At 39.0% G+C, this 14,518-nt stretch overlaps 1 protein-coding gene across 4 annotated transcripts in view; it reads right to left on the bottom strand.

Annotated features, from left to right (window-relative positions):
- The window catches only part of SYTL3 (synaptotagmin like 3), a 38,067-nt gene that overhangs the window by 4,433 nt on the left and 19,116 nt on the right, over positions 1–14,518 (bottom strand). For 3 of the 4 annotated variants that reach the window (XM_017739597.1, XM_017739599.1, XM_017739598.1), the window contains exons 8-14: positions 12,701–12,825; positions 9,091–9,234; positions 6,159–6,337; positions 3,880–3,982; positions 1,594–1,764; positions 1,285–1,384; positions 83–191 (exon numbers count right to left, since the gene is read on the bottom strand). In XM_017739597.1, the coding sequence (XP_017595086.1) occupies positions 83–191; positions 1,285–1,384; positions 1,594–1,764; positions 3,880–3,982; positions 6,159–6,337; positions 9,091–9,234; positions 12,701–12,825 (931 nt within the window). Of the gene's footprint in view, positions 1–6; positions 192–1,284; positions 1,385–1,593; positions 1,765–3,879; positions 3,983–6,158; positions 6,338–9,090; positions 9,235–12,700; positions 12,826–14,518 lie in introns of those variants that run through there. The other variant, XM_017739600.1, reaches the window with a different exon arrangement.

Below are 14,518 nucleotides of genomic sequence, written 5' to 3'. Positions count from 1 at the left end.
CCTGCTGAAAACATGTTAATATGTACATTTGCACAGAACACGTGTGACATTCTCTATTTGATGTGTTAGGTCTCAGACATACCCTTTAACAAAGGAGTTCAGCATTCCAGCAGATCTCAGCATGGGCAAGTTCTTGGCTCCAAATATCATAACCTGAAGCTGGCAGTTGAGAACCCCTTGGTCTCTGTTTCCTGAAAAAGGAGCACTTATCACATGAAATGCCCAGTTAGTTCAGCTCATAGCTTAAGGCTGCTAAAAGTAAGTAGGGGAATGCCTAAGTGGCACTACTGAGATAAGGAGTCATAAGGCTGGACTAGGAACATTTGAAAGATTTGAACATTTGTACAGTGAATGATTCACACACAAAGAAAACCAAGCAGTGAGTAGCTGGCTGCTTTGTGATCCCTGTTCCAAAGACAAAGCTTTCTGTTGTGTTTGTGAAAAGTAAACACTGGGCAGTACACACAGAAGCATTTCTCTGGAACAGTCAGAAGCAGGGGAGAGAGCCAAACCCATGGTGTGATACTGCTCCACTCACAGATCGAGGGACAGAGCAGAGACCCAAAACAGGTGGGCATAGGGAAGCTGGTAACTTTAGGGTCATTTGGTAAAGAAAAGGGAACAAAAATAACAAAACAGCTAATTAGAGCTTCCTATTGGTATGTACCTGCTGCTGTGGTCCTGACACAGAGAGCACTATTAGAGCTCTGAACATCTGTACACCTCACTAAGGTCTAGGGAGGTAAGGAAAAGGAGGTTTTCCTATCTCTCCCTCCCAAAGTGTTTATTTCCACCAGCAGGTGCTTGCTCTGACATACTACAGTAATACTTAGTGGTCTGGTACCCCTGCAGATACTTCCCTTCCACTTTTTCCCTAAATTGGCAATCTCTGCCTTGGACAGCAGAACTGCTGTTTCACCTCCAGAATGATCTCTACTGGTAACATCATGACAGGCACAAGTTTGGAAAACAGCTGGATGCATCATACAGCTGCCATTATAATGTACAAGTTTTGTTGGCATTAAAAACAACAAATATACAAAAGCTTGAAAATGTTTTGATTTTAAATAATCTAAGATATAAAATACCAAAAAGCACCATTTGCTGTAGTAGTTAAAAAATCCATACAGGAATATTACATAGACACTTTGCCAGTCCTTCATGGATCTCAATTCCTTTCTAGCCAAAGAATTCACAGAATCATAGAATCATTTACGTCAGAAAAGACCTCTAAGGTCATTAAGAGCAACTGTTAAGCACTCATGTATGCCAAACATTTTATACCTTCAAACTGGAGATTTTGATACTGGGCTGGCACTGACAGCCTTGCAGACACGAGGAGCTCACCGCTGTACTGGATAAGCTCATCTTCAGGCTTCTCAAGCTGAAGAAAGGGACATACAGGAGTCTGCATTATTGCAATCATTCTCTTCCACATCCTTCTCTCAGCTTATTTATGTTTCCAACATATCTTGCCAATGGGCTGGATTGACAGCATTTTCCCCTCCATAATCTCATAGGGGTGATTTTTCTCATGGCTTTCACTACATCATGCTCTTAAGGTACAACTAAGCACGAAAACTTAAGAGTCACCTTGGGTTTGAGTGGGTACCAGTCCAACAACTGCATCGAGTCCTCTTCGAAATTCCACGCTGCCAGGGGAATCACCACTTCCCCCAAAAACACCCTGTATTTGAGGGCTCCTGCATGCCACACAGAGATCTGAAGTTGCCGACTTCTTAGCTGGGAGTATTCAATCTTGTACTAGAAAGATAAACAGCATTTACAGAGCAATGCACAGGATCAATGCAGGCCCATGCTCATGACCTGCTCCCAGGAAGGCCAGGCACAGCATGACTGAAGGCCTCAGGATGCAGACAGAACCATGTTGTCTGAGTGTGCTTTGCAGCCTGAAAAAACCCCAACTACTTAAATGCTGAATAATGCTCCTTCAAATAGGAAACAACATTCAAGGAATAACTTGACCTGCCTTGCTGAAGTTTTTGATTATTAATTCAGAACTTTAAATAAGTCTTGACCACTTTTGCTGGGGTTTTGGGGGAGTTTTTTTGTTTGGGTTTTTGAGGAGGTTTTTTGTTTGTTTTTTTTGGCGGGAGCGGGGGAGCTTATGTGTGTGGCTTTGTTGTTGATATATATGTATATATTTCTGTTTATACTCCCAATAGAACATGGCTGCTCTGAAAGCCAGTTCAAGATGAAGACATCTAATGATGGTGCTTAAACTCCCACTCTGGTCAGTGGGCATTACTTAAATGCAGTCAGCAGGGGCAAGGAAGCAATTCAGCTGCTCAGTAATTAAAGCCTTGATCCACTCTCCAAACATAGTTAGAGAACCCTTTGAGACATTGCTGGGTATCAAATATACCCACTGAGACTGGCAAACCCAGCCCATAGGTGACCTGCATGGAAAGCTGGAGGCAATGGCACAGGCAAGGAAATCAGTGCCCATATTTAGGCTGCTGAATCACAGGCCGGGTGTGGGCTCTGTGGCTGATGACCCTGAGTCACCCTGAGCTCCAGTGACTGCCAAGAGCACTTGCACAGCTCTCACACATGCAGCTACCTTAACCTGCAGCTGAATCCCACCCAGTTGGATCTCAGTGTCATGATGGGAGTTTACCTGCAGTAGTGCTGTGCACTTTTGACCATTTTTGCTACTCTGGATAAACTAATAATTAAACTACGTTTAAGTATTTCTAGGTAAACACCTTTAGAGTTTATGCAGCCAGATCAGGCATGGTTCTCATTTGCCTTCTATCACTTCTGCATGACTCTGGCATTGAAAAAGGACTACAAAATTAGGACCAATGATTTCAACTTCTGGCTCTTTTTTTCTCCCAACTTAAACCCTACAGACAGGCTTTGGGCTGTATAAGAACCATATATGTTACAAAAATCCTTTTTTGGTATTATGAAACTTTTAACTATGGTCTTTACAAACATTCTGCTTGTTTCACTCACTACTGATTCTTGATATTCATACACACCAAGAGTTGGGGGTAACACAAACTTTTGTGTAGTTCAAGAAGCAACACTACAAGTTTGCCCCTCCACTAACTTTCTTTTATCTCTTCCAAGACAATATATTACTGAAGAACTCATCATCTTATGTTCTACTGCAGCTCACCACAGCACACACACACAAAAATGGTTTACAGTGATCTGAGTACAAAAGTGGAGCTGGGAAAGCTGGGAACAACCAACTAATGCAGGCTCTCCCAGCTGACAGTACTCAGCTTCATATTTCATGAAGTGTCTGTGAAGTAAGAATAATGGCTCCCATTTCCTATGCAGAATTCTAACCAGGATGCAAGAAGCAATACTGAGATGCATTAAGGAGCTGAAATCATAACTACCCTTCTCTGGTGGAATTATTAATGTTTGAAATTAGACAGTACAAAGAAATGGCCTGGCATCAGTTGCACAGGGAAAAGGAAGCAGACAATGTTTTAGAGATTTCAGTAGGCATACAGTTAACTGTAGAGAGACACTTCCAGTGGCACTGACCAAAGGGGGATCACTTGAAAGGGATACTTGTGTAAAATTCCAGCTGTTCTGCAATACACCCAAGTTCTGACTGTACAAGTAAAAGCATCTGTGGAAGACAATTTTGCCACAAGGTAAATCAGAACAATACTGGTATTCACTAAAAGTATTCTCTTGAACAAAGGCAGACTTTTCTAATGGTTTGCAATTTACTGTTGCAGGTCCAAAAGCAACTGTTTTACTTAGACAGAAAAACATAATTTTAAAAATTATTATTGTCTGTGACTCCTAAATTTGCCCCATCAGGTCAGTTTGGAACTTGCAGGGTTGTACCACAGAGAAGCACACTTAGCATGGAATTGCAAACCTTACCTTCAACGTCTCATCAAACTCTGGATCCACTGTGCTCTTTTTGACAGCTGTCTTCCGCTTACTCCAAGGAGATTTATCAGGAAGTAAATAAACCTTAACATACCTTGGAGATAAAAGAGAAAGATACATGGAAAATGATCAGAAGGGGTAGGGAGGGTCAAATGAGAAAAACAATTAGATGAGAGGAGATTTTTCTTAATTCTTAAACAACTTTGACTTTGTAAGTTCCCAAGCAATAAAATGACAAAATGTGATTTATATATTTTCTCAATAAAAGCAGCTAGACTTTAAGGATCCTTGTGTACCAAGTTAATGTGCTTCAATTCCATTGTACTTGGGAAAGGATTAGGAACTGAATAGGAATCCTGTTATCATACTCTTGGCTCTGATAAAACAGCCCCCTAAAGAAGTCACCTTGTCAGTTGTAGTGACAGCTTTATAATGAAAAAAACCAGCATATTATGTGCTCAAAAAAATGCTATATATATAAACTAAATCAACTTTAGGGTTACTGCTGCTTATTCATGAAGAAAATCTCATCTTCACAACATCAGGTACCATGTAGAGAAAAAGGCATTATCATATAAATAATACAGAATAATTCATAGGTCTTACAAATGCTAATTGTTCTAATAGTCACTAGAATGAAAATGGGAGATTGTCTAAAGGGCTCAAAATTGCCCTAACATTGATTCAAAGAAAACCAGCCAAAAAATTTCTGGAAGCTGAGTTGGACCAATGTCAAGCACCAATGATTCATACCCAAAGTTTCTCAAGTGTAGGTCAAGTGAACACTAATACTTAAATATTCCCCTCAATATCAGTTCAGTGTGCTGTACTTGTGTTATGGCTTCAAAAGTAAAGAGTTTCAGCAATAGAGAGTTCTCCCAGCTTGTCAGGGAAAGGAGTGGTTGTTTACATAATACAAACCATTTTTAAACTGTAGATATACATATTTCAGATATTATGACTTAAATGAATTTTAAAACATCCTCTTGATTAACTTACTGGGTAAACAAAATCAGCTGTATCTCATAATATCAGTGCAGAACTTACACATATTCCCTACTTTTTCCAAACTGATCCATAGGTAAAGCTACTTTTTAAAATATACAGGTACTAGAAGATTTAGCTTCTTGTTCTATGAACCTAGATCATTTTAATTAAAACATAGCCAGTCAGACTTCAAACCAGCAAATAAGCTAAATAATTCATCAGGTTTTAAACATCAGTTAAAAGCCTGCTTTTCAGCAAGCACGTCAAATAACTGTGCTGTACTCTTTCAGTTGGCTTGGAAACCAACAGAAATATAGGAATATATACCCACACAGAACATAACGTTTGCTACACAGCACTTCCCACATTTCCCTTCAGGCTTCCTGCAAGTGTTTGCCTGGCTTAATTACCAGGGGACTTAGAGAACCTTGACCCACTTCTGAAGTGCTCCCAAACAGCCCTTCTCCACGGGCTGCTCCTCCAGCAAGGCACTGCTCATCATCAAGCTTGTCTTTATGAATATTCTCTGCAAGATGCACAAAACCCATCATCCTTCTGGGTGAAGGTGACTGCAAGTCCACAATTCCAATGTGGGCACTCAAATGCTCAAATACAGTGAGACAGCAGGGGCAAGAATAGGTAGTTAGGGATTCTACCTGGTGATTTTCTATCAATGGTTACTGCATGGTTAGAGAAGACTCTAGTGATAAAGAGAGAAATCACTAAGGCTTATTCCAACCAAAATTTTCTATGGCATATTTAATCGCAGAAGCAGATATTTGTTCCTCTTACAATGGTACATAATCATTAAACAGCTTTTGATTTTAAAATACATTGCAGCACCTGAAATTTCTACTTTTATCACAGAAGATGGAAGCACCCAAGTAGTATAGCAATCACCCAGTGCCCCACAGCAAGTCAGCAGTCAAATTAGAAACAGGACATCTCATGTTTCAGCCATAATTTAAGAACTAAAATGTGAACAGCTATTCCTGAAGCCCAAAGGTACTCACCAGCAACACACATACCCAACTGCCTGCACACAGGCAGGGAAAGAAAATTCCTAGCAGAAAATAGTCAAAATGGAATAAGCACTGGTATGAAACCTGTTTGTCTTGCAGTGTGTACGTGTGCAAAGCATTGGTGTGTATGCTGGATGTTCTGAAGGTGCCAATTCGGCATACAATCACATATAAATCTGTTTCACTCCGAACATACATGAGTATTGTAAAAAGCAGAATATTTTCCTTACATTTCTTCTCCTTCTCTACAGAAATACTTACGGGTTACACTTTTTCTTCTTCTCTTCTCCATAAGCCAGGTTCCTGCATCCCTTGATGCAAACTTCCAAGATGCAAGCTCTGAAGTTGTACTTTAGGGCAAACTCTATTTCTCCTGTGATGTTAGCCTTGCCAAAATTGCCAGACTCAGTGCAAGTGCTGTTAAGACTATACAAACTCCCCTGAGAAAAGACAAATGTCTGGTAAAAGCAGTTTCAGATCAAACAGGAAAAAACATTTATTTCCCTCAATAGCCAGTACCTTTACAGACATGACTGTAAAGCTACTGCAAATCATGAAATTAAAGGTAATCTGTATAAAACATTCCATTGCTTTCATAACATCCCTGAAAATTATGACTGTAATTGCAATTCTACTGCTTTGCCCCCTTCTCTTCAGCAAACTCTCTAAGCTGAGAAAATGCTTGAAGTAACCTCTAGATTTAGAACCTGTCTTTATATAAAACTGCTATATCACTTCCCATGAGAAAAATGGGGTAAGTATCTGAAAGGGAATGAAAACACCCTCTGAAATCTAAAAAACATTAAAAACCCATTGAATTAGACTGCTTTTAATACATAGCTCATAGTAGGGTACATTCATAGTAGGGTACATTCAGTTCTACCATGTATTAGAGGAAATACCAAAGTGGCCTGCACATCCAGTAAATATTTTACAAGATGTCCCAATTCTATATAAAAACGACATACGCTGTATTGCAGACCATTCAAGAGAGACTAAAATATGAATACTTCCTGCTGTTGTATGTGGGTGCATAAAGATGATGTTCCCTAGCTCACCTCAGCCCTTTGTTCTCCCTTCATCTACTTTCACCTTCGGAGCGAAGGTCTGTATGCTTTATGTATGGTGCATCCACACATATAAAGAGTACTTATGTCTAGCATTTATAGAAGCCAGGACACTGCAAAGAAGGAAGAGACTAATCTTTCATGTGGCCCAGCCCAGACACTTAACTTTAGGGTGCTATCTTGCCTTCACTGTAACAAATTATCAACTCAGAATAGTTGGGTCTCCATTCATTTATAATGATATTCTTTAAGGTGAGCCCTAGAAACTTCTTACACAGCATTTGTCACGAAGGCACCACTGTTGTTGGGATCAGTTTCTCAGCAACACTGCCCTAGATTGCTAAGAGATCTGTGTTAGATCACTCCTCCCCCTGAAAATAAACACCAACCCACAGAGGACTGGTTGACCAAGGAGTTCTGCATTGCACAACCCAGCAGCTACGAGTGCAAAGTAGTGTTTGCAAGATTGTATCTCTCTTCTATGGAGATGCTTTTCTTCCTTTGTACAGCATGCTAAATACTCAATTCACACCAAAAGATTTATTAAAGAGGCTATCTGCTCTCTCTTTTAAGCTCTAAGCAACACACACGTGTCAAAAGAAGGGTTAGAGAGTGCTTACTGAGGAGGTCAAAAGAAGTGTAAGGACTGCTTTGACCGGATGCTTGTTGCATGTAATATTGCCCCCTCCACAAGACGTGTATCAGTGTAATCAATCTCCCTTGCAGCTTTGTTCAGCTCTGCTCTTTCATTCACTGACATATTTTTATTCACCAGACCAGAAAATGCTTATTTTCCACCAAAATCCTTTATGGCAATGGAATGCAATCAGAGTTTTTTCCTAAGCTCATATGTCCTAAAAAAAAAATTCTGCAAAAGTCCCTAATATTTATTCCACAGAACACCCTATTTATTTAGGAAGGCTGGATAGGTGTTATGATTAATGATGTTTGGACTGAATATCATTACATATGCCTCACATCTGATAAGGCATCCCATGGATGGGTGGAAGTCACCCCTTTTGGTTCAGTGAGCAAGGATTTAGCAATGACTTAACATATTGTACTTCTGCTAGCATAACTGGAAGCAATGCCATCTGATGTTTTGGAAGATATATTTTTTATGGAGTTGCCTTCAACATCCAGCAATTACCCATAAAGGGAAGTTTAATGGAATTTGACCTCCACCTTTATAAGATAGTAGAAAATATTTCAGTTTTAAGCCTGAGCTTTCTATAGCCCAGCTCAAATGGTTGTCATGAGAATCACAAGTGTAATACAAAACTGTTTTCCATTTGTCAGCTTAACACCTCAGACTCCACAGTGCAGTAAACTATGAGAGAGGACCAAGGCCCCTGTGTGTGTGTTTGCTTCTCTGTCAAGTGAGTAGCCTGGTTTAATTCTGATTCCCTAAGCCATTTTAGCTCCCTTCTTTGCAAGATCAGTCATGAATTCTTTGGATACTTCACCTTGCTTAACCTCATCACTAACAGAGAGAAATTAGCTTCCACAGTTAATCATACAGGCTTTAAAGCATGTGCTGAATTCATTTATAACTGGCTTCCTTCTCTCTCATTTGCAGTATTCAAAATGCCATCCAACAGAGGATGATTCAATGTCATCCCCTAAGCCTATGAACTGCTCCCCTGGCTTCCATCACTGCCATCCTCTTCATTCACTCACATTCTGACATTTGAATTTCCACTGATATTTCCACTACCACAGTTCTTGCAGACTGACAAAACCCTTCTAGTAAATGAAGCTTGAAGAGAAAAAGCCAGATACTAGGTGAGAAAGTACCACATTCATAACCCCAATCCTAATAATCAAATGGGAAGAATGTTAGTTGCATTTGCAAAATTCATAAGAAGCTGTTCTATCAATTATTCATTATCAGTGGATATATCCATCAATTATCCATTACTAATTTAATTTGCCTTATGCTTCAGAAAGTTCACAGTGTTACTATGATGACTGTGCCAAAGGCATCAGTCTTTCATCAGATACAAACTCAAGTACAATTCCTCTTTCATTTTGTAATATAATCCAAAATACACCAACATTCTGCACAAGCTTTTATATCTGTTCCCTTTAAACACTTCTTCTGTTGTGTTTCACCCTTAACTTACATGCTTTCTGCCATCACAGAAAACTGTATCACTTGTAGGACTGGTTGTCATGTCTTCTTCCTCCTGGCAACTACTTTTGCTCTGAGTTTCACTGTCATTTTGGGCCCCAGTGATGAGCTGTTGCAGACTGGGTGTACTTTTCATCTGTAAGAAATCCAGAAAGTTGGGGTTTTTTTTTTTCTAATTGAAGAAAAATGTCCCAATTTCTTCAGGAAAAAATTCAGTAAATGGCTACAATTGACACTGATTAAGGTCATGCAGGTGGCACACCTTCAAAGATAATGTAGTAACTTAATTTAAATGTTGATTTATAACTCTCTCAACCCAGTTATTGGTACACTCATTATATTAATAATTCTCTAAAATCAACATACCATCAGCTAATCTAAGTATCACAACCACAGTAATTACTAACAGCCATCTACTAATAACACACCAAAAGTAGCAATATACTAATAAAAGTCCTTATTAGGCCTTAACAAAACAGTAATTTTGGAAGAAAAAAATAGTCTTGACTCCAGGAAATTAAAAACTGTATTTTGCAATATGCATGACACATGCCTGTGTTTACCTATGCAAGAGTGAACATAAGTGGAAAGAGATTTGAAAATAGAAACAGACTTCCAAGTTCTTATTTAGTTTGACTTTGCTTTGACTAAGTCCATTCACCTTTCCAATTTTCCCATGAAAACCCTGCTAATTTCTGAGAGAGTTATATATATATATATATATATATCAATCAAAACTCCTTGAGATTTATCTACAGCCACCTCTGTTACCAAGAGCAACAGTTAATGGAATGAAGTGCTGGAACACAAATACACAGGGCTGGAAATATGCTCAAAATATTGGTGCTTCTGGCACACCACTTCCTGGGGATACTACAATCTATGAAAAGTATGTTAACACCTCAATGGATAGGAAAAAAGCAAGGTAAAATTGTATATAGTTAGGATCTAAGAAAATAATTTCTTTCAAAAGGTTTTGTAACAGATTACCTGAAAGACTAAAAAGAGTCTAGTGTGACTGAATCAATAGAAAGGATTAGGACTTATTTGCATAAAAGAAACAGAAAATGTGAGAGAATCCCTCCTGCACAGTCAACATAAAGCACTAGAGAACGACAACGAGAGATGAGATAATAGATGGAGATTACTTCTGAAAAAAACAGGACATGCAAAATCCTAACCAGTCTGCTGTTATTAAAACACACGGAAATTGTTATGTCTATTAAGTGTCCTACCTTAAGAATAGATGCAAGAATTAAGTTACCTTGTGAGAGGGAAACAGACAGAAAATGCATTCAGAATACAGCCTCAAAAAAACCCCAAGCAAACCCAAAATAGTATTGCCTATCACAGAAACTGTCTTCTGCTTTATAAAAGCTGAAACACAATCAATTTCACTTGCTAACCAAAACAACCTACTACACACTGAATTTTAGCTTCTGCTTGGATCAGAAAGACTTCTCTCTTGTGCAGTACAGAACATAAGAGACTGACAAGGCAACAACAGCTACCAGTGCTAAACTCAGCATCCGGTCACAAGCCCAGGCCAGCTCTAATGTCTGTTTCTGTTGCCACAGGAGAAGTATCCCACAGCTACCAATGCACCACAAACAGCTCCCAAACGTGGCACATGCCTGCTTGTTCCCCCAGTGAGGCAGATATAACTGCACTTCCCTTAATAAACTTAGGGATTCTGATGATGAGAGGCCCTTGAAAACACTATTTATTTCCCAAATCCAGATTTTACACTGGCTGGTACTTCATGCCATTGGATTGGGTTTTTTCACTAATACTGAGGTTAAATATGATCTCTTTCAACTTTAATCTGAAGCAATCAAGTTCTGCACACATCGCAAATTTAGAAAGCTTACTTAAAAAACAGACAGTGTTCTCGAGGCTTAAGTAGTGCCTCAGCCTTACACACTGCACATTCGAACTTGTGGTTACAGTTATTACTTCACAGTCATTCCTAAAAGAAAAATATTTCTAGGCAGAAAACCCTCTGCTCTGATTCATTCTCTGAAAATGAAAGTTCTTTCTGGGGTGGAAATCACAACAAGTAATATTTCAACGTGATATTTTCTTATAAATATAATTAGTTGTTTTGCAAGTGTAATTTAAAACAGGTTCTGTCCCATAACTTAAGGCATAGCTCTAGTAAGGATGTAAACACCTACCCTTCCTAAAGGAAAACAAAGATGAATGACATTTACAAGGAAAAAATCAACAGTACTTCTAGAAAAACTAAAATTCTAGCTTAAATATAGTCCAACTCATTCAAATGATTCAGAGAAATAGTGCTCTGGCACACAAATATTGAAATCTATCTTTCAAAACCTGCAACACAAAGTGTGGACATAAGTCCTAAATCTTTAAATGGGCAATTAAAAACCCATACAAATAATTCGGATTTTTCTGCTAATTAATTACTGAAGGCAAAGACTCCATATCCGTCTTTTAAATGTGGCAGATTGTTTGTGATCACCGTGCAATGAAGCCTAGTCTAAATTCCAACTGTAATGTTTTACAACACACCAGAAGAGCAGTGCTCTGCCTGTGGAATAAAGTTAACACCAAAGTGTGGCTTGCTACAATGAAAGCAGCACTCAGGTAACTAATAATTGTTGCCAGTTCTGTTGATAATTTAATTGCATACAAAAATACCAGAACAAATTTCACTGAGTTCTCAGACCTTGCTGGGCCAATTCAAACTGCCCAGTCCATGCAGCCTGACATCCTGTCTCTCCTATTTATCAGCACCTAACCCTTCTGAGGAAAGCAAAGTGCACAAGGGAGCTGTGAGTAATGTGTCCCACAAGGTCTGGCCCAAAGCAAGGCCTTTTCTCAGCATCTAATCCAGGCACTTAGCAAACCACATTGACCTCATTCAGATGAACAAGGCAATTCAGTAAGTACCCACTATGTGGAAAACTAAGTATGGACAAAGTTCAGTCACTTGAGAGAGCTGAAAGTGTACAAAACAAAATCTTCAGTGTAACTCTAAAACAGAAATGTGACATCATCTTCAGCCCTGCACAATTTGTAGGAAAACAGACGACTGGATTTTTCTCAAACTTCTCAAGGAAATACTGAAAGCTAGAGACTGTAACCAAAGCAAAAGGAAAAGGGAAGTTGCATAGCAACAAACAGCAATGCTTTCTCCCTGCCAACTTAAAATATGCTCTGAAAACATCAGGATGGGTTTGGGATAGTCATAGCTTGTCCTGTTCAGCAGCAAAAGGGGCAGGAAGAAGACAAGATAGAGCACCTCTCTGCAGCCCAACAATCACATAGAGCAGATATCAAGTCAATGTCAAGAGTGTCTGTGAGCACCTAAGAGCAAAATGCCCCATCCCCTCAATCCTTCCCTCCCTTTGCAAAAATCTCAGTCTAATATTTCAACTCTGAGCTGAAATCAATTGTGCAGAATCTGTCAAAAACCTTGTGAAGAATCAGAGTTCTGACCACAGTCAGTGAACATCAGCTACATCCTGTTCGTAAAATAAATGCAAAATTTCACTGTGTACAGATTGCTCTCACAAATACATTTCACTCCTGAAACAGCTCTTACAGTTACAGACTGTGTATAATAATATGGATACCCTGCTTGTAATGTTGATTGCAGTGTCAGACTGGCTCCTTCTTTGCTTTCTTCTTTCCACATTCTTCCCATAATCTGTGGTTAGGACACACCTGTCAGCCATATCATTCTGGGACTTTGATATTTCTGAAGTGAAAACATAGAGAAAAGTCACTATAACAAACTTTGCAAGCAATGCTATAGATTTATAGGCTAATTCTGTAGCTTTCAAACTGTCATCCTGCACCTTTAGCATTGATCTCCTAACAGTAAGAAAGAGATAGGAAGACAAGTGCTTGTCATATTGTATATAATTATATTTTGCCTCCCTAAATCTTTCATGCTGTTTCAACTGGAAATTATACTCCTTGCTCCCTATCATTATAGCCACTGCAAGGAAATGTAAGCCATCAAATATAGTTTCCTTGCAGAAGCAGCTACTACAGTCCCTATGTATAGTTTGATTTGTAAAGCAGTTTGGTTTGGTTCAGGATAAAAGCAAGATTGTTATAACAACATAAAGCAACACGATAATGAAAAGTAGAAAGAAGATCATACTGGGAAATATTTAGAAATGTATCCAAAATATGGGTGACAGGAGGGATAATACACACTGGTCCCAAACAACATATAATTTTAAGAATGTGAATAGCCCTCATTGACTTCAATAACATTACTCATACGGATAAGCTTATGTCCATACTTAAGCACCTTGTTGAATTAGCACTTCAGTAACATGTAGTTTATCGGCAAGTAAGTCTGCAGGACAACTGGATATTTAATGCTCCACTTTTCGCTTCTTATTCCTCAGTGTACACTCAGAACTTCACTTAAAGGGAAGAGCAGCACTCATCCATGACTTCTGAAGTTGAATATGAGCAGGCTTAGCTGCAGATACTTTGTTGTCAATCCCAGATAGATTCTCATGAAGAATTAAAAATTTATAAGTAGTACATGAAATAGCTATCATATGTTTAATTCATACAGAAGAAATAAACACTTCTCTCACAACATGAGTCTCTGTGGAAAAACCTCAGACAGCAGACAGTACAACATTATGGTATTCAAAAACAATGGCACTCAGGTGTGATTTTTAAAGACACTCTGGGTTAGTTTTGTTCTTAGTAGCAATCAGTCCTCAGATGTTTACTGTACTCTGCGTACACCATTAAGGCACCATGTGACCTATTCAAAGGCAAGCTCAATTAAGCCATCTCTGTAAATGAAACCAGGATTTTAACATACACAGTGAAATCAGAGATCATAAAAGAGACCAGAATTGAGAGTTCTAATGGAATAGATACAATCTGAGTAGCTTGACCAGCAGAAGAGGCAAAAACACCAGCTTGCCTCACATTCTCTTAGAATGAACAGGTTACAGAACAGGTTATTGTGGGAAAAAACAAATGTTCAGTTTTCATATCTATTCCTCTTTTGGCTTCTCTACCCAAATGTCAGCAAGACTGACACTCTCTCTAGTGCCAAGAGGAATTTTTCATTGCAAATAAAACTACAACCAGTAATTCATTTTACATTCACCAAATGGCAACCATTGGATTATAATCTCCTCTTGCTGCCAAGCCACACTGGAACAGGAGGTAACAGCACAAAGGAGCAGACTGTACAATGGCAGCTTTGTGCTGCATGCGCTGATCCCTCGTTCCCGCTGCTCTCAGACACACACACACACAGGCTCCAGTGAGAGAGTCAGAGGCAGAACAAGGTTCTCCAGGTTTATTTACTGCAATAAACAAGAGCTGGGTATATTAAATACCTCTGCAAACCAGGACATTTTTGTCAAGATAAGATACAGAGTACTAACTTTAGACACTTGTCACAA

The sequence above is a fragment of the Corvus brachyrhynchos genome, unplaced genomic scaffold (assembly GCF_000691975.1).
Source record: "Corvus brachyrhynchos isolate BGI_N302 unplaced genomic scaffold, ASM69197v1 scaffold14, whole genome shotgun sequence".
NCBI lineage: Eukaryota > Metazoa > Chordata > Aves > Passeriformes > Corvidae > Corvus > Corvus brachyrhynchos.
Note: the sequence above shows the minus strand (reverse complement) of the source record. Positions and strands in the feature narration are given on the sequence as shown.